This window comes from Sander vitreus, chromosome 2 (assembly GCF_031162955.1).
Source record: "Sander vitreus isolate 19-12246 chromosome 2, sanVit1, whole genome shotgun sequence".
In the NCBI taxonomy this organism is placed as follows: Eukaryota; Metazoa; Chordata; class Actinopteri; order Perciformes; family Percidae; genus Sander; species Sander vitreus.
Genome location: NC_135856.1, coordinates 14172874 through 14192799, shown reverse-complemented (window position 1 = coordinate 14192799; position 19926 = coordinate 14172874). Strand labels below are relative to the sequence as shown.

At 39.3% G+C, this 19926-nt stretch overlaps 1 protein-coding gene across 1 annotated transcript in view; it reads right to left on the bottom strand.

Moving 5' to 3' along the window:
• tusc3 (tumor suppressor candidate 3) overlaps nt 1-19690 on the bottom strand; it is an 84630-nt gene extending 64940 nt beyond the window's left edge. The window contains exon 1 of the mRNA XM_078279189.1: nt 19553-19690. Coding sequence (XP_078135315.1) covers nt 19553-19657 — 105 coding nt within the window. The 5' untranslated portion in view covers nt 19658-19690. The remainder of the gene's footprint in view (nt 1-19552) is intronic.
• Nucleotides 19691-19926: the final 236 nt, after the last annotated feature.

Below are 19926 nucleotides of genomic sequence, written 5' to 3'. Positions count from 1 at the left end.
CATCTCTCACCCACTCTCACATGCACGCACACACACACACACACACACAAAGAAAAACACCGTCCTTTTGAAAAAACAAAAACATACAAAAACGTCAATTTCAGCTAATCATAGTGTAGTTATGATGACTTGGTGACTTTGTGTTGAGTTAAACCAAAATACTTAAAATACATGGACGGACGGACGGGCACACACACACACACACACACACACAAAACTCAGGAGAGCAGAACAAATGAGAAGGGATAGAAAAACAACATTACTCATAATTTTTATTTTTATGGGAATGAATAAAAGCAGGGAAGAAGGTAACAGAGGTTAAAGAAATATGTAGTACAAAATACATATAGTGGTGGCAGAAAAATAGTTTTAAATTTAGGATGAGAGTGAGATAATGAATGAATGAAGAGGAAAGCAAATGAAGCGGAAGAATAGAGATGTATGGAAAGGGAAGGAGCTCAGGAGAGGGAGGGGACAGTGCAGTGATCTCTCCACACTTACAATCATAACACAAACATGTTTTTTGCCTCAATTTGTTTGTTGGCTGGCAGATCATACGCACAACATTGGATGCTATAAGTGAAATCCTGTTCATCAAGGGAGGGAAAGAACCGTTAATATGGTGTGTAGTGTAAGCACATACACCATCACATATTTGGATTGTGTGTCTGTTTGAGTCAGTTTGCCTGTCAGACTTATTGTTTCCATCTCTCACCTCTATTGAATCAAACCAACATGTTTGATATTGCCAGCTCCATATTTGTCAGCTCATAATCTGCGATTCCCAGAAATATCATGATTTGTCGTTGGAGGGGTTGGGGGAGGAGATTTGTCAGCTTATCTGCCCAATAACAATTATTTGAAATAAATGCATTTTTCCCCTGCCTTTGTCCACATGTCTTCCCGTCCATCACCCTCTGGTGATTTTATTTAAGTTTTTATCTTTTCCCCATTAGCGCCAGCGGTTGTCTCTCCCTCAGTGATGCTTATAGAATATCTAAAGATGTGTCAGCCCTTTTTTGATTACAGTTTCTCTCTCAACCTCCCAGGCACATTTTAAATCTTCTGTCATTTCCTTCGCCTGGGGTGCCTGTCGAAGTCTTTTGAGTTTGTTGGTTTAGGGTGTCTGCGAGTTTAATCAAGTTAACTTTTTCAGATGTATTAAATGGCAGTTAGGAGATATTGTAGAAGAAATAAAAGGTGAAATAAATAAATAAAAAAATCATCATATATATTTAAAAAAATCATCATATATATATATATATATATATATGGGCTGTCAAACGATTAAATTTTTTTAATCACAATTAATCGCTGAAGTTCTATAGTTAATCGCGATTAATCGCATGTTTTATCACAATTAAAAAATTGCAAAAATTGCATTTCAGAACTGTTTTTAAGTACATAATAACAATGGAAAGCAATTCTTACCAGTGTATCTTGATTGGGAATCAAATGAATGCAAAGAAAGTGACTTTATGAACTTGATTATTTATTTACTGTAAACAAATGTGTGAATCTGTCATTATTGCACAATTCCTACAAGTACCTAACCTAACTGAGATGTAACACTAACACTTTGCTTATACAGTACAAACAAAATGGTCCAAAAACCAGATGCCACAGCAGGACATTTAACCTTTACATTTTTAACAAGGATTGAGAACAATTGACTGAGATGTAACACTAACAACCACCGTTAAGGCAAACGAGTGCAAAGTCCAGCCAGAGTCAATATAGTGTTTAGTAACGCCTAAGTAATTGTGATTACTCACTGACGTCCAGTGATCACCGGTTAATGAGACAGCGTTTGCACTTGGCAGCAGTTCCAGTTTAGCTGCTTTCTCCGTGTCATACAGGCTGTGTATGGTGAAACTACTGTCCCCCTCGATGGCAGTGTATAAGACGGGTCAGAACATGCCAACCGTAGCACTTCTTTAAGACCCGAGTCCTCTACGATGCTGACATGTCTGCAGTTAGTTGCCACCCATTTTGCAAGAGCTGTAGTAATTTTTTGGGATTTGGTTTCATCCACAGGTCGGCAAGTAGCACTCTCCAAAATACTGCTTTGCCTGAGCCCGCTAGCATCAAACTGCGTCACGTTAATATGCTTAGCTCGTAGGTGGTAGCTCAAGCTTGACGTGCTTCGGTTATATTTTAATTCGGCTTTACACAATGTGCATATGGCTGAGCCGTCCGGGAGTTTTTTTAAAAAGAAAAGCGTCATTCAGAAGTGTGTTGCTGTTGTCTTTCTCCATGCCGGCAGCCTGCCTGCATTCTGAAGCAGAAGATGTGTTATGAAGAAGTACGGCAGTAAAAAAAGTAATTGCATTGCGTCGACCCTTAATCGCATCGCGATTAACATGTTAATGTGGACAGCCCTTATATATATATATATATATATATATATAAAAAAACACAGGACTTTCACCCAGGAGACTGGGGATCGTGTCCCGTGTGTCACGTTTCCTAAACCCAACCATCCCCTTCTTCTTTTCTTAAACCCAACTGTCACATTGTTGTCCTACGTCCCGTTATGGTTTTCCTAAACCCAACCGTCCCGTTGCTGTCCCACGTGTCATGGAAATGTAAGTCCACCCACGACCTTTTCCTTAACTTAAGGGACCGTGTTCATTTCACAGAATTCTTCCGTGGGTCCATCATGGAATTTTCGGCGATCCATGTTCATTTCACGAAATTATTCCATGGGCCCATCACAGATTTTTTTGCGTTGACTTTGAGTTAAGGGGCCGTGTTGATTTCACGGAATTCTGTGAGATCAGGTTGTAAACACAATATGCTTTGGGTGTGGGTGGCTAGGTTAAATTGTCACATTGATAACATAAGACAACTAAATTAATACCACAAACTTAATTAAAACTTTTCTGAGCTCTAAGTTAAAATAACATGTTTTAATGTAAAAGTACTGCTTTTTTTAGTCCTATCTATTTCTAGAGTTGCTCTTTAGTGGATTCAACAACAAAAGCTTTAATTGGTTATTTTAATCTGTACAGGCTGAGCAAGACCGTTGTTGTGGAGGAAGGAAATAGCATGTTCCTTCACCTTCCCCAGAGAAACATATGGGAAAATATGTTTAACACTGTAGTGGGCAAACTACACCAACAGCAGTAATCATTTAAACCATCAAAAACTAAGGAGTGTAGAACCTACTTACATTTTATCAGTCACAGAATAGGAGTAGAATACCAAGGTACTAATTGGTTATTCACTCTACTTGACCTCGTCTTTGCAGATATTATTTCTCAGGGGAAGCACATAGTTCCAATTGGGTTATGGGGCATCAGTGCAGTTTGATTTTGTTATAAAGGCATCCCAATAAAAACTGGGGTTGGACACACAGATAAGGGGCCAGTCCTCCTGTAAAAACAATAGGGAGTCAATGCCAGCACTCAGGGAGCATATGGTTACTATAGTGCTCACCACAATGAAGCCAAGAGATGGAGGGACGTAGGGATGAGTGGAAAGTAAATGAAAAAAATAAGAGGAAAACAGAAGGAGGGGGAGGATGAAAAAATTAGGAAAATCACCAGGGCAAGTTACAAGTACTGAGAGAGAGAGAGAGAGAGAGAGAGAGAGAGAGAGAGAGAGAGAGAGAGAGAGATAGATAAACTGAAAATAATATAGAAAGAAACAAAGACACAAAAGGCAAAAAACAGTAGTTGTATAAGACATCATAATTGAGACAGAGATTAAAACAGCAGAATGTGGTGACAGAGCACTGACGTAAAACTACTATTGTTTTATGTTGAGGATTGTACGTAATATGCCTAACAATATTTTATGTTGGTATTGCAATACAATACTAAACTCATTCTTCAACCTCCAGCTCAGTCAAACCATACATGCATGTTTACCAATGCACAAATGTGGAGAAGTCTTCATGGCTGTGCCTGGGCTGATCAATGCAATAGGCAACAGTGTGCAGTGGGTCGAAAGCCTCAGTGTTGTTAAGGCCTGTAACCAGGGTTCGAATTATGATTTCATCTTTGTGGGGGTCTCTTTTAAAAAGTAGTATATGAGCAGCAAATTTTGAGCATTAAACATTTCATTTCCTGCATTCTGGTGAATTTTTATGCACCTATTTACCTTTTTTCTGAATCAATGTATACTGGAAATCTTTATGTAAAAGGGAAACATAGATTACAATCCAAATATAAAAACATAATGGAATATATTACAATAAGGCTCTCAGGCATTCTGTATTGCCCATTATTATTCTCCTGTAGATCGACTTTTCTAATTATATCTGAGTCAGCACACATGTAGCCTAGCATCATTTACTCCTCCCTCTTCTTTTGCATCTTTTGTTGAGGAAGTAACTTCCTTAAATGTGCACATGACAATTATTCACCTCAATGATACATTATTCATTTTAATGGATTAATAAAGCCCTGGACTGTAATATTTCAGATGTGTTTGAGCAAGATTAGTGCTCATGTTCAAAACTTTGTGCACATTCAAAATATATCCCATCTGTGCTCTCTGTGATTTGGAGGAGTCGTGATATTTTGAGAAAAATAAAGTGATAATAGGCTATTACAAGAATAAAGTCCCTATATTTCAGAAAAGAATCCACCTGCACCATAGCCGTCTCTGAATGAGAAAGTTTAGGGAAGTGGCTGTACGCTGCTCTACATCGGAGGTGGGAAACCAAAACTACGACAGAAATACAAGGAGCACAAACGTGACACATCTGCCGCAGCATATCGACAGCAGAGCGCCTCCATTATAAACCTGAAGCTGTACAGACCACGGACGGAAGGCGCGCTGCTCATCTCTATTTTCTACAGCGAGAGTGAACACTAAGCGACGCACAGGTCTGCTTCAGAGCTCCGTGTGTTTGGGAAAAGTGCTTTATTTGTGATTTAAATAATGGTGCTGATGATTTTTAGAGACCCCCACAGGTGTATGATTTTACTGCTTTCATGGGAGCTCATCCTCTCTCTATGGGAGCTCAGCTCCCACTGGCTCCCACGTAATTCGAACCCTGCCTGTAACAATTACTTAAGAATTGTCTAACCGCAATTGTTTTACGTAATCACGGTTATTTTGTTTAACCGCAATTAAAGCATTAAGGTTTGAGCAATTTTTTTATGAGATGGTCACACTTTTGTTTGGAGCCATTAGACACGTTTCCCATACCTGCATGCACCCTCTAGCGTCACAGAACAGTAGCTCTCTTATGATCCTTTGTATTGCTAACAGAGGACGCCCCTCCCCCGCAGTGGCAAGTCAAGTCAGCTTTCCAACATAAAAAATTTGTAACGATACCATATATGACGGCGCTGTAGAGGAAATGGCCATCATTAATTAACGTTATGCTAGTGTAGTTCCCCGAGGATTTGTGCTCTTATTTTTCTTATCTGTAAAGAACAACTTCTGCTAACATTTGCTAAGGTCCTAAGGAGTATGACTGTTGATGTCAATTGTTGATTTTGTTTAGATATGCCAAATTGCAATTATATATGAGGTATTATTGGTCGGACCGTCCAATAGTCCAAAAGCTGTCACTTGTTGCCATAGCAACTCCAAACATCCTGGGCTGTAGCTGTCTCAAGCCAGAGAAATTAAATATGCTTTGTTTTTTGTTAAAGATGAATGCTTTGATTTGTATTGATGGGGATAAATGTGCTATGACAGTAATGTTCTGTCTTATAATAATGAAGAGGCGTGGTTTACTGCATAGGCTGTGTACCTGTGTTACTACATTACCTGGGTCACATAACAGTGACATAACCAAAAGATGTATCCTGGGATTCATTGAAAACTTAAATTGGTTTGAAAAAGAAATAAATACATATGTTTAAATTTGACCGAAAGAGACAATTATATTGTTATTATTTCTGAGACAATTAATTGCACAGCAACACTTTGAATGGTTACAGCTCTAGTGTTGTCACATACCCAATGTTTGCCTTGGTGCCAACAACCAGACAAGCATCACTATTACATTTCTATAGTAATCCCAGAACACACAAAACAAACAAAATGGTTTTCATTCTTTTTTTCTTTTTTTTAGTAGCCAAAAGCATGTTATAAAGGGAGCCAATGATTATCTGGCAAAATGCAAAGCAAAAGAAATTAGTGTGTAAATTAGTTTCCTCAAGGATTTACATTTGTTGGGGGAATTGTATAAAAGCGTACAGCAGTCAACATCAGGTGAAAAGTTTATTAAAAAAAAAAAAGTACATTCACAGCATTTAAAAAAAAAAAAAAAATCAAATTCCTTGAGGGGCTAGGCAGAAAAACTACTGCATAGCGGAGAAGTAAGAGAGGCTTTTTCTGTCTCGTGCAGCAAAATATGTTATCCTTGAGCCAGGCACCAGGGAGACAACTGTAAGAAACTAGGCAAGCCATGTTACTACTCCACAAGGCTTGTGCAATGGGCTTGATGGTGTTTTTTGCCTCCAACGGCGCCTTCCAGGCAGCGAACCCTAACCTTAACCCTAAATATAACCATTGCCGCGCTGCCTGGGAGGAGACGGGGGCAAAAAACACCAAAGACGTGCAATGGATAGACATTTATGGGATTAACTGACTTTAAACCCAGGTCATTTTACAAAATGTTTATTTGTGTCGTAAGTTAGTGGACTAAAGAGTAACTTTTCTAATTGAGGTCAAGACTAACAATTACACTTTAGAAAGCCCACAACAAACCAACATTATACTTGTCTGGCCTTGGTAAAAGTTAAAAAAAAAAAAAAAAAAAAAATTTCAGAAATAAAGAAAAATGTTTTTACCAGTTTGAAAACTACTGGGAAAAAAGGAGAACATAAATAGAGCCCTAGAGACGTGTTGGCTGCAGCAAAGAGCTATGCTCTTGGATTTTAAAAGAACACAAAGCCAATATGAGTGCTCCTTCATTTCCTGACACAAGGACAATTCATCACTTCCATGCCTTATTATGTTTACTTCATCTCACTCTGAAGTAGTAAAAAAAAAAACAAAAAAAAAAACATTTTTCTTATCAACGTGTCACTCAGGGAAGAATTATCCGTGAGTATTTGAGTATTCACACAAACTCAAGGCTCTGCATGTTTGGGGTCCCACTCTCACTGTGCCTGTGTGTGTGCAAAACAAGTGTTCATCTGCCTAATTAGTGTTATCTTCAAACTTATGGTTTTTTATGAGAAAATGATGAAATGAAATTTAGCATTCAGCTTGCTTAGTGATTTTGGTAGCATGGGTCAGCTGTGGGTGGTCTTACAGTTTAATTAAGCAGCACTGCAGAGAAAAGAGAAAAAAGAGGCACAGCTTAATGTACCACCGCAACCTTTTTAATCCATTTTACCTCAACACAATAAATAGAGTCAAGACGGAAAGACTAAAAAGGGTACGTTAGAAAGATGCCGTCAATTTTGAGGGACAAGACGAGGAGGAAAGTTAGTCACACAGACAAATTCTGTAACCCGCAAAGAAATAGGAGTTTTAAGGTAAGACTTAGGCAAGCATTACCTCAATTCTGCAATAATTCGACACACACAGGGGGTTAAGCTTATTACAGTGCTAATCTTTTTTTTCATTTTCATATAATCGTGGCCAAGCTGCCACTAATCTCCATAAACAACCAGGGTACAGAGTCAGTTTTCACTTTGAGCTAAAGTTAGGTTTTGGTTGGTAAAAATATAATAATTCCTGTCTAAGCTTCACACCAGTCCGTTAATTGTAATGATAACATTGTGAAGGATATATGGCTTCCTGTAGCCTTCGTCAGCAAATATAGCAACAGCTAGTGCCTAGTAAGTGAGTAAAAGTAGGCCTAGGATATGTATAGCTTTCCTGAGCTGTCGTTTTCAGCAGATAACTTTAAAAAAACTTGCAGTTACATGCTTGTTTCCAGGTACAGAGGGTAGACTAACCTGAATTCACTGCTGTTGCCAACAGTATTAATAATAATAATAATTGTTGTTAAAAAAGGGAAGTTTAAGATGAGACAGAGAGACAAGGTGGTGACTGCTGGCTAAAGCAAAAGACAGAGACAATGTGGAAGTGAGGGGCTTGGGCTCAGTAAAGGTCATGAAGTTGCAAGCCTGTCAGACTACCAGGTCAGTTGCCTTCCTCTTTTTTGCTTCCCAGGTGTGCAGTGTGTTACTGTCTGACCTTTAGCTCTGAACCCTCCATTTAAACCAATCTCTCTCTGTCTTTTAGCTTTATGCACCTGCAGACTGTGCCAATCTGCCTGCAGTGATAATGTTTAGTGTTCAAAGTCAGGGCCAAGATCACAATGCACAATGTGACATATGAGCATATCACAGAAATACAAGCGTAATTGGCCTAGTATGCTACCTCATTAGCCTTTGGAAGTAACACTAGTATTAGTGCCTAATAACTGTGAGCTTAATGTGCTTCTAATTAGCCTTATAAGCCATTCACATTTATTATTTGCTTCTGCTTAGGTGAGCATTCTACGACGGAGCATTAGGGCCACATCAAAAGGAAAAAAAAATAAGGATTTTAATAATAAAGGAATTTATTTTGCATTTCGAGAATAAAGTCGAAATGTCGAGAATAAAGTTGAACTATACCATTTCGAGAATAATGTCTAAATGTCGAGATTAAAGTTGAAATGACGAGAATAAATTCAACTCCTTCATCACTTAATCACATTAGAGCGACTGTCCGCCATGCCAGCTGCCACGTAGGCAGCATCATAGATATGGTTACATCCTTAGAGTGCACGCGCTCGCCTGAGCGCCACTCCTTAAGGATCAAACAAGTTGATCAATTGTCTTATTGTGATACAGCATATCCTCTCTGTATTGCACGTAGGTGTAACCATCGATACCCTTGCATCTGTCCATTACAAGCTATTTCAGTTTGCAGGAATACGGCCACCTCTTCCAAGTTTGTGTTTCTCCTTCTGAACAGACAATTTTCGGCACAATCTCTTCAAAGTCCTAATACTCATCACCATACTGTGTTTATGCGCTAAAAGATAAAGAGTTCATGCATTTTGTAGAATACAAAAGTTAGTAGTTTTATTAGATTTATTCTCAAAAGTCCGACTTGATTCTTGAAATAGGCTATCAAGTTTTTAAAAAGTAGGGATGTCAAGCATACAGTTATTTTCCATGAGCAATAAATCCGACAAAGAGGAGGATGATATGAAGACTTAGCATTGCTTTCTGTTGATACATATTGTAAAAAACTTAGCGCTAAGAGAAGACAGCGTACAACATGACATCCTATGAACTTGTTGCATAATGACCACTAGACACTTAAACTGACGTTTTATCACAACCTTGGTATGATAAGCATTTAGACCTGAATGGGCTGGCACGCTGACTAAAGAGCTCATTTCAAAATGAGCCGGCAATAAAGCCTCTAGAGAAAAGCTGCAGTCCACAACCTTTTTTTGTTTTATTGCCTGGAAAGAAATGCATGCAATAAAGCGTTAACCCAATGTCCAAGTACAAAACACAGTATTCCAAGACTGTACATTGTCAGATTATTTGTAAGACTATAGTGGTTTATTGACCAACATATTACATAGTCATATTTTCCAATCTCTAGTCAGCTTTTAGCACCGACTTAATGTAGGGCCCGATGGAATCTGTCTATTTAATCAAAATTAAAACACTAACAGCCGGCAGGACTATGTTCTGAACTGTCCCTGTCCTAGGTTAAGTGGGTTTTAATGATTTTCTGTTGCCAAACCATTAACAGAACTAAAGTGTGCATTTATATTATCTGGGTTTTAGTGTTGTGTGGTTGATTTAGCGTTCATGTTTATCTACATTTATTGGTGTTACCATGACCGAGACCCAGGTCTTGATGACCCAGGATTGATGGCCTCCATGCAGCCCGCCACAATATATTGGAACATCGTGTACAACTGTGTTGTAGAATTTTTTTCCTTCAAGTTTGTTGAAACAAATGTATTTAATGCATTAATCTCAAAGTCATTATATTATAAAAAAGGACAAGAAACATTTATATGAACAAATAATTTTTCATAGTAGTGATAAGTAATGTTTTGTTTTATATTATATATTTATTTGCATGTTTAACTTAACATACAAACATTACTCCAGGAAAAATAATGTATGTTTACTAAAGATTTTTATCTATGACTACTAATGTAAACATGATTTTGTCTACTGCATCAATATACTGTTCTGTTAATACAACTTGACCTGTTAAGTTTCACCTTGTGTAAAAACATAAATGGTTCAAAGCAATGCGTTTCCACGCAAATTTCTAATAAAGTCAACTAACTTGGGATAAGAGTGTGGGCTTATACATCATTTATTTTGCCAGAAATGTTTTAATGTGTTATTGCTTTCCAAAAGAGTTAAAACCGTAAACACAAAAACAGGCATTGAGAAAATGAGTGGAAGAGGAAGTGAGAAATTGAGGGGAACAGAGAAAGAGGTCAGGTCTAACACAAAATGGCATTTAGCATTTATCCTGACTACAGCTTTATGCTAAACTCTTCAGTTCATCGTTAATACGTTATATTACTGTATTGCGCTCTGTGTGTGTGTGTGTGTGTGTGTGTGTGTGTGTGTGTGTGTGTGTGTGTGTATTTAATAACTTACTTTGGGGCCATAGATAACCTGTCAGACAGGCAAGCTTGGACAGAGTTGTAATTCATAATAAATCTCAATGCAATCGGGCAGAGGAGGATGAGCAGTTTTCTAACTTTTTCTTTTGGGACTTTCACTTTCAGATGAATTTTTCAACCTTAATAATCAACGCAGCCTAGAAGTTAGAGATGTCAGCCCCTTACCACCCCCACACCACACCACCTCCTCCTCCAGCTGCATCTATAATACCGTGGCCGAACATCTCCCAGGTGTGATTGGGTTTGACTGAGCAAATGAGAAGGAGGAGAAGAACCAGAGAGGCTTACTTGACATTCCCAGGAAAAAATAAATGCTTTCAAAATGCTATGTTAACATAATTCAATCAATCATTCATAACTAGCATGATTATTTCTCGGTTTAGCTTTACCCAACAAGGTTCCACTCTGGCCACAGGAGCGAACAAGGCAAGACAAAACTCTGGAAAGAGAAATCTGCCTCTCTCACTTTCTCTCTCCCCCTTTTCTCGTCCGTACTTACCCTCTCATGACAAGTGTTTTCAATAAGCCGGTCTTATGACAGCCTCTTTATCACGCAGAGAAACACAAAGGAACACACACACACACACACACACACACACACACCTGTGCGGAGTGTTAACAGGCTTTCTGCCAGTGAAGCAGAAAGACTAAGAGTTTAATAAGACAGAATCATCAGATATCTGTGACAGGCAACATGTACACACAGCTCCACTATATGGCTTTCAATCTAACAACCTACATAGCGAAGAAGACTGTGTGTACGTATGTGCATACGTATTAACGTGTTGTGCGTTTCTGTGTGTTTATATGTGAGATTGTGTGTGGCCTATGAACCGTCACAGCGACACAGGTCTGTCTGGGAGGATAAGCGTGAGACGTCTTTATCAGCCAGAAGCCAGCCTCACACACACACACACACAAAAACACACAATATGCCACCTCATATCAGCTATACAGCAAGGACTGTCACAAAAAGGGGGGGGGGGGGTGGGGGAGTAGAGGCATGGAGGACGATGGAGGAAAAGTTGAGGGATAAAGAAATAAAATGGAAAATAAAATGGGATGAGAAGAGAAAGAGAAGGGAGGCAAAGGAAAGAGTACTGTTATGACAACATCTCCCTCTGGAGAAACCAAAAGGTCTCACTATCTCAGCTATTAGTTGTCCTGACACAACAGGCAGACAACACTGAGATTTTAGCCTGTTTAAGTTCCGTTGCACAGAAGTCAATAGGACTTTCTGAAATTAGCTTCAGAAATGTCAGGAAAAGTTAGGAGGAAGGGGCAAGGGGAGGGAAGAAGAAAGCAAAGAGAACAAGGGAAGGACCAGTTGGAGGAGAACAAGGTAAAACAAAAAGAGAAATCTTTTCATGACACCACATGATTATTAAGAGGTGAACAGAGAAGGAAGGGAAAGGGGTGGACAGGGGGATGGAAAGCAAGAGACGGAAGTCATTTTGCCACTCATAAAATTTGTTATAGAAGTGTTGGAAAGGGGAGGAAAAAAAGGAGGAGGAGAGGGAGGAATAACAGAGAAGGAAAATGACTTGGAAACACAGGCCATCAGTCATCGGGAAAGCAGGTCTGACACTACTGCATCAATAATTCAGATGACTACGGCTAATGAGCGAGATCTAAACAAATCACCCCTGAATTCACTGGGAGAGCACTGAAACATTTCACTGTGCAAAATATGGCACCATTATAGCTACAGTTTGGGCTGTATTGGCAACACACAAGAGAAAGGGGGTTGGATTCAGTATTTATCTCTCTTGAACCCTTGATTCATTTGCATGATGAAAAAGAAGACAGTGAGAATCAACAAAAGTGAGGCATGCATGCATAAAAAAGGAAAACCAAAGACCCATTTGGCGAAAGACCATAATAAAAAGGAAGAAATAAACAAAGACTGTGAAAAAAAGGAAAATAAGAAATGAAAAGAGAATTCTCTGTGAGAGTGTTGACAGTGGATACAGCTGGAGTGTAGGAGACACACAGAAAGGTAAAGACAAACCCAGACAGCATTAAGGATTGATCAAACCCAGAATGGCGTCTGGCATTGGACAGATAACTGTAACACACACACACACACACACACACACACTTACAACAGCACCTACACAGCATGGGACAATATTGAAACTACAATACACGTTCCCTACACAGCATGATAACAGGGACTCATTTATACAGCGTGGTTTTTATTATCAGACATTAACAATGGTTATTAAGAGTACAGTTACATTTTTGTCCTTTTAATCATGCTTTTTTTTTCTCCTTTTGAAACAGATACATCTAACACATCATATAGGCTACATTTTAACATGGCAAAAACGCATGCATTAAACTGTAATTTTAGCGATTAGTGAGCTTCTTGTCACAGAGTATACTTGCACTGTGCTATAAAATCTGTGGGCAAAGACTGTGTGAACTGTGAGCTATGGTTTATTCTCCGATGAACAGGTCAGACAGAAAACCAAGAGTCAATAGCGCTTACACAGTGTTTAGCTTCATAAGCCCCAGTTTAAACTCAGCGAGTGGCTCGGGTTGTGCCCTGAAGGGCCTACCCAGTAGTTTATTGGGCCTCCGTGTGCAGAGGTTGCAGGCTCTTATTATTCCGATCCACTCATTAGACTGGTCCCTGGGTGTGCTAGCAAGCCCACTACTTTGAAATCTCTCTCTCTCTGTAGATATATAACTCTCTAGATATATAATTCCCCTTGCCTCAGACCTGCTGCCTTGGACATTTTTTCACTCTTTACTCCCCTGACTCCATAGGCCTAGGTATAGGAAGTGCTTACATTGGTTCTTTCTTTGTGCTGTAGTCAGCCTTAAGACAGAAACACAACACAAGCTAGATATAATATCTAGCAGAGCTGGGGTGATAAACGAGGGAGTATTGAAGGGATATAAATATTCTCTCTTTCCATGACTATTTCTTCCACTCCCTGAGGGGCATATAGCAGGGTTTAGAAAGGCAGGGCTTTACACTGCCCTAACTTTTTTTTTCTACCTTTTTTATTTTTTTTTTTATTTCTTTAAATGTATTTATTTCGTATTTATTTCTTCCCCCATGTCTGTCACAATCACAACTCAACTTTTTCCTTAAGTTGTCCTTTTCTCAGACTCTATTTTTATGTTTATTTATCCACCCTATCAGTGTTCTTACTGGCTTTGACAGTAATACAATTTTTCATTGGCAAGATACAAGACAACTTTGTTGCAAAGAGTTGTGCTGTATTGTGCCGATCTGAAATTTTAGTGCAAACTTAGGCAGCAAGACTACCAAGCCGACTTACTCTGCCCTCTAAGCTAAAGAGTCACGGTGCCCATCCTCAACTGAACCTTACGGTCAGTCAAATGATTTGCAAAAGATGTGATTTCATGTAGACAAGAAGAAGACATGTAAGCCAGATTTATGCTTAATTGCAGTTTAAAGAGAGTCCAACAGTACATCAAGTTTTGATTTATGGATTTCACCATTGATATTACCACAGCAACACTAGACTGGTATCATAAATGATCACGCCGTAATAAACATTATTATGTTCCACACAGTGGAATGGGTCCGAACGAGTGCGGTGCGAAACTCTTGCGAAAGGCTACGGACGGTTCCTATCAGACAATTCCAGCGGAAGTTAGCTTTGCTATGGTACTGATAAACAAACCTGCTAATGCTAATTTGTTAGCTAGCAACATACATCGAACTACTGACATTATACCGCTATATCACATTTAACCGACGTGACATGTCAACGTCCTGGGCAACTTTTCTCCACGCAGCAGCCTTTCTATTTATATCTGTATAAGAGAGGTCATAGAGAATCGTACATTCAGAAACTTATCAGTCATTCTAGTCTCTCCGCCATTTTTGTGAGTCGCTTCCGAAGCTTCAGTCCTTGCTTAAAGAAGTTAATATTAAATTCTGCTCCAAAAAATGTAGATAATGAAACTAGATAAAAAACAGTTTAGCCTCTGTGTAATATGATCACTACAAATGAAGTCAACAGAAGTAAATCCAAACGCCAAACAATAGCAAATCCTACATTACATTAAAACTGAACCCGACACCTGGCACCAGGCACCATTATTTAATGTCAAAAGTCTCTTCTGCTCGCTCTCTCAGCCCCTCTCACTACACTGCAAACAGACTAAACATGCATTTAGTGTAGAGATACTCCGATACTGCCTAAAATGCTGGTATCGGTATTGGGAAGTACTGGAGTTTATGCACCGATCCGATACCACGTAATAAAGCCCTAAAGAAAATCTACATTAAAAGTAGTTTATTTATGTTCTTTTTCCGTTATGACTGACTGTCGAACTGGATAATAACAGAAAGTTCTGTGGCGTTCACTGTTTGTGTTTGTTCATGTTTCACAAAGTTTAACCTGAGCCAGACTGACAACAAAGATAGAAATCATATCACATCCATACAGGGATAGTAGTATACACTTGTTAAAACATAATAAAATATATGACACACTGGTATCAGATCGGTACTCGGTATCGGCCGATACACAAGTTCAGGTATCAGAATCGGTATCGGGAAGCAAAAAATGGTATCGGGCCATCTCTTATTTAGTGCACCAGTAAAATAAAGACATGATCTCGTCTACTATGGAGCGGTCATTTTCACCACAATGAGTCAGTAACTACAGAACCAAAGAGAGGAAATGAGACAAGGACAAACAAAATAAACAACGCTTTGAATATTGACTTAAGATTTGACTATCGATGTAACAAACACGCATTTGAATGTTTGAATGTTTCAGGACAGCTTTAATTAACTTAACCTTTTAACCTTTAGCCCTACACAGCCCACACAGTTTAGAGCAAACGCTTGTAGCGGCAAGGGGAAGACGAAGTGCAGCGAGGGAGAGCAAAAATTGGTGAGATGCTGCTTCACCATTTTGTCCATTTCCAGCTAAATAAGATCTTCCTCCGCCTCCTCCTCCCCCCTTTGCCATGGCCCCAGGCAGGCAACTGTGAAAAACATTTCTCACACTATAACCCTTCAATATATCTCCTGTGGCTCATTGGAAGTATGTCTGTCTGCATGTGTGTGTGTGTCTGTGTGTGTGTGTGTGTGTGTGTGTGTGTGTGTGTGTGTGTGTGTGTGTGTGTGCGTGCGTGCGCACGTGTGCTAGTGTAGCACGTGTGACTAGCCCCTGTCTGCTACTTCTGGTACAGATTCACACAGGATGGACCAAATGTTGGTGGACACTAGGGCTGGGACGATATGCTTTTCTCCCGATTCGATTCCCTTCATACCAAGCAAACCAATAATAGCTGGATACTTTTTAGCTAGGTAAATGATTGAGAAATGCTCTCACTTATTAGATAATGCAATGTGTCCTTGAGACAGTCAGTGCCTAACAGCAGACGGTGGCTATAATGGGCAGCTCCCTGGTGTAATTCTGTGAATGTGAATCAAGGCCTTGCTGAAAATAAGCACTGATGTCAGCAGACTGTCCTTGGGTAAAACATGTTAAAAATAGGAGATTATTCATTAATAACTGTAAAATTGAAGTTTTAAACTCCAAATCGCAACTCCTATATTATAATTGTTTTATTCATCAACAGACTACCGTAGGCTTTTCCCCTCAAAGCTTTGCTAGACAAATGTATTTAAAGCAGAATGCTGGACAAATGAATGAGAGACTAGTATCTTCTTCAGTGTTGAAATATGAACACATATTGCACCAAGAAAAAGTACTGTCCAAGGTTTGTAAAGTAAAGTCTCTATAGCTCACTTATTCAGTAGTAAAAAAAAAAACCCGCTAAATGTACATAAAATACGGCTAAATATGTCCTTGCAGTATCAGAAAAAGTCACCTCTCTTAAAGGTTAACTTTACAAGAAGTGGCATATGTGCGCTGATATTTGCACAGCTTCACTCCACTGGTTGTGACACATTCATTATACATACACCTCACAAGCCATCGTTGTGATAGAAAAGAAGAAGTGTTTACAGCGAACTGGAGGGCAAATATGTCAGTCTCAATTATTCATTCACTCTCTCTCATTCAAATGCCTTTTCAGTAGTTAATCAGTCCATTTATTCATTAGTTTATTCTTCCACTGCGTCAGCTCTTTCTTCGCCCATTTGTGGACATGTTAAATTCTTTATTTATTTGTTCAAATATTTGTTCACTTGTCATGTATTTCTCCACGCATTTCATCATTTATTAATTCCGCAGTTTGTCCACTCAATCACTTTTCTATTCATGTGCTAAGTCAGCTGCACGGAAGGTGCAGATGAGGTGATGCAACAGTAATATTACAACAACACTGTGACTTGGTTAAAAGTCCTTGGTCCATATCAAAATATTACAACAAACTGAAGGCTGTCCACTAAATGTCGATGATATGAGCCCACAATTCGAACCTCATGTTTACAGTTAAATACATGCAGTTAATGGATATTCAGACCGATGTGTTTTTTCCCCCGAAGGAATATTCGAGGGAAAAAAGGCCAACAAATAACACAACTACGATTTATCTTGCGATTGTTGTGATAACTTTCCAGAGTTGTAAAATCCTGTGTGTGTGTGTGTGTGTGTTGCTTTATCGCAGGGCTGTAACAGAGTGTAAGGACTTCATTACCATCTATGATGAGGACGCACACTTTTTATTTTATTTTGGACTGAGTAAAAGACACAAATGATGCTCATGTTAGATGCAAGCAAAGGCACAAAATGTGAGTCACACAGATGAAACCTGTGACTGGACATGTAAGCGGTTTAGTGTGAGATAACGGCTCTGCAGGTGACCTGAACTGTGGTGTAATTGGACAAAAGGCCATGAATAATAAAGTTTGACCGACTAATCTTACAGTCGACGTGAGATGGTTGAAAACTCCGGAAAAGCTAATAAGTAGAACTCGAGTATAATTCTGTCAAATTCCCAGGGTCAAAAATGAACTTTCACACTCAAATTAATAGCATGTGTCATAACTCAGGAGTGCATCAGTAATTATCTTTAGTAGCCTATTTTTAATAAAGAAAAAAATAAATATGGATAACAAAAAGCAGAAAGGACCAGCAGTCACCCCATATACATGATAAAGTATTAGGCCTAGGCTAGTCTCGCTTTGCCAGACCCTCCTCCAAAGTGTGTTTGAGGAGAGTCTGGCTACTCCACATAACATTCGGGGATGGGAGGAAAACGTGCTCTGTTTATTGGCATTTCTTTAAACCAATCACAATCGTCTTGGGGGCGGTGCTCAGCAAGGGGGTAAGCTTCTCCTCGGACCGCGAACCTCCTATGGTACCATTTTGATGCTACCAAGCCATCACCTCCCGTTTGGCAGTCAATGGAATGCTTTCATTTTGACAGCAAATAACTTACATCTGAAGCGTTTAAAAGACTCCATTTGTCCATTGTTTATTTCTAAAGAAACACGACAACGTATAAAAGGCTCCATTACCTTGTATCTCACGTTATGGCTCCGTAGCAGACGTTTGTAAAAATAGGCTAACGATTATGTCATAACCACGCGACTTACTGTCGCACAGAAGAGAAATTACCGTACAGTACAGGAGAAGCGCGCAGGCAGTTCCGTCTCACATTAGCTGTTTAAGTGTAATTACTAATGTTAACTAGCATTTTAGTTAGCAATAATTAGCCAGTGTCCATGTTAACTCCTTACATATACCTACGCTCTCGGTCTCTGCAAGATTGGGAATGATTGAGATTTCTCTTGGCACAGCTACCAGAAGACTTACAACTTTCAGACACGTTGCTCACGGCACATTTACGTCGTCTCTCTCAGTTGGAGGCTGCGCAGTAACGCTCAGCGCTCACCGGAAAAGTGCTTTTAATATTCACTGGTCTCCGTCCAGAGCAACGGGATCTGTTGGTCCATTTTATATATGTCAATGGAGAAAAGCTGTGGTGCCGCTGCAAAATAGGCTCGGAAGGAACTTGTTTTGGTGGAACATGGCACGTTACGTTTAAAAAAGTTGTTTTAGTCGTGCAACAGAAAACTCAGATTGGACAGATAGTCTAGCTAGCTGTCTGGATTTACCCTGCAGAGATCTGAGAAAAGGTTAACCATAGTCCTCATAAATCGACCGGAGTTTAAAATGCAACAGATATCCGGCCTAAATGAGTGAAATCCAGCGGATTTTCCGGCGGCAACAGAGCAATCCCGGAACGTCAAAGATATAGTTTTATCACCAATATAGTATGTGTTCACCATTACTTTTATTAGAGAGCAAGTTAATAATATAACCAACAATATATTTAAAAGTAATGTCAGTCGATTCAACACGATGCAGGTGAACAGACGCCTTTTGAGCCCAGTGACAAATCAAGAGAGATCAAGCAAACAAGTCACAAGAGCTTCCGTTTCACTTCTCTTTCAGTTACCACCACCACACCCACCACTTCAATGAAAGAAGCACATATGTATCTCACACTAACCAACAGTAGTAACGGGATATCCCGGTGCACTACAACAACCTAATTCAGCTAGCATGCAGCAATCTATTGTTGTTATTGTGAGATTGTCGCCAGCATCGTCTAACGTCAGCTACCGAGAAGTAAAACACAGCACTTCCTGCACTTACGAATTTCAAAATAAAATCCTTATAGGCTTACAGAATACTGTAGACTGACGTTTACGTTACACATTAACGTTAGCTAACATTAGCTACATTAGCTTACAATGCCTAACCATGCATGTACGCTTGTCACATTATGCAGAACAGTAACACAGCTTAAACAGGAAAGGGACCATCACGTAACGTAAAAAGACAACTAGTAAGCAGTGTCTCTTTCAGTTGTTACATCATACAAGAGGCGTTTATTTTATTCAGCCCCAAAGAGAAACGTTAGATAACCAGCACGTCGCTCCGACAAACTTCCTGTCTATCCTGACTAGCTAACGTTTATGCTCATTACGTTAAACAGCACAGTTATATTCGCTAAAAAAAAATATTTAAGCGGATGAAGCTTTACCTCTTTCTTCTTTTGTCCTCCCCCCGGCGGCAGACATAGCAGCAAGAGGAAGAAAACAGACAAGACCGGCAGGTGAACGAAGAATTTAATCCAAACAGACGCCATGACGGAAGGATGCTCTGACTGCGAGACACGTCTACGACAATGAATGTTCTGTCGACCAATCAACGGAAAGAGAGTTGAAGCGCGGAAGCCTCTGGGTTTTGTAGTTTCTTAGTTTCTTACTAAATGTACTCACAAGTCTTGCACAGACTACTTTACATTTACATCTAGAGGTCATACGTTTAATTTCAACTTTGGGGGAGGAATCTATAAGGAACTGTTGAAGCTGTTTTAATTATATCCTAGTCTTTAGGAATAGGCTATTTAATTGT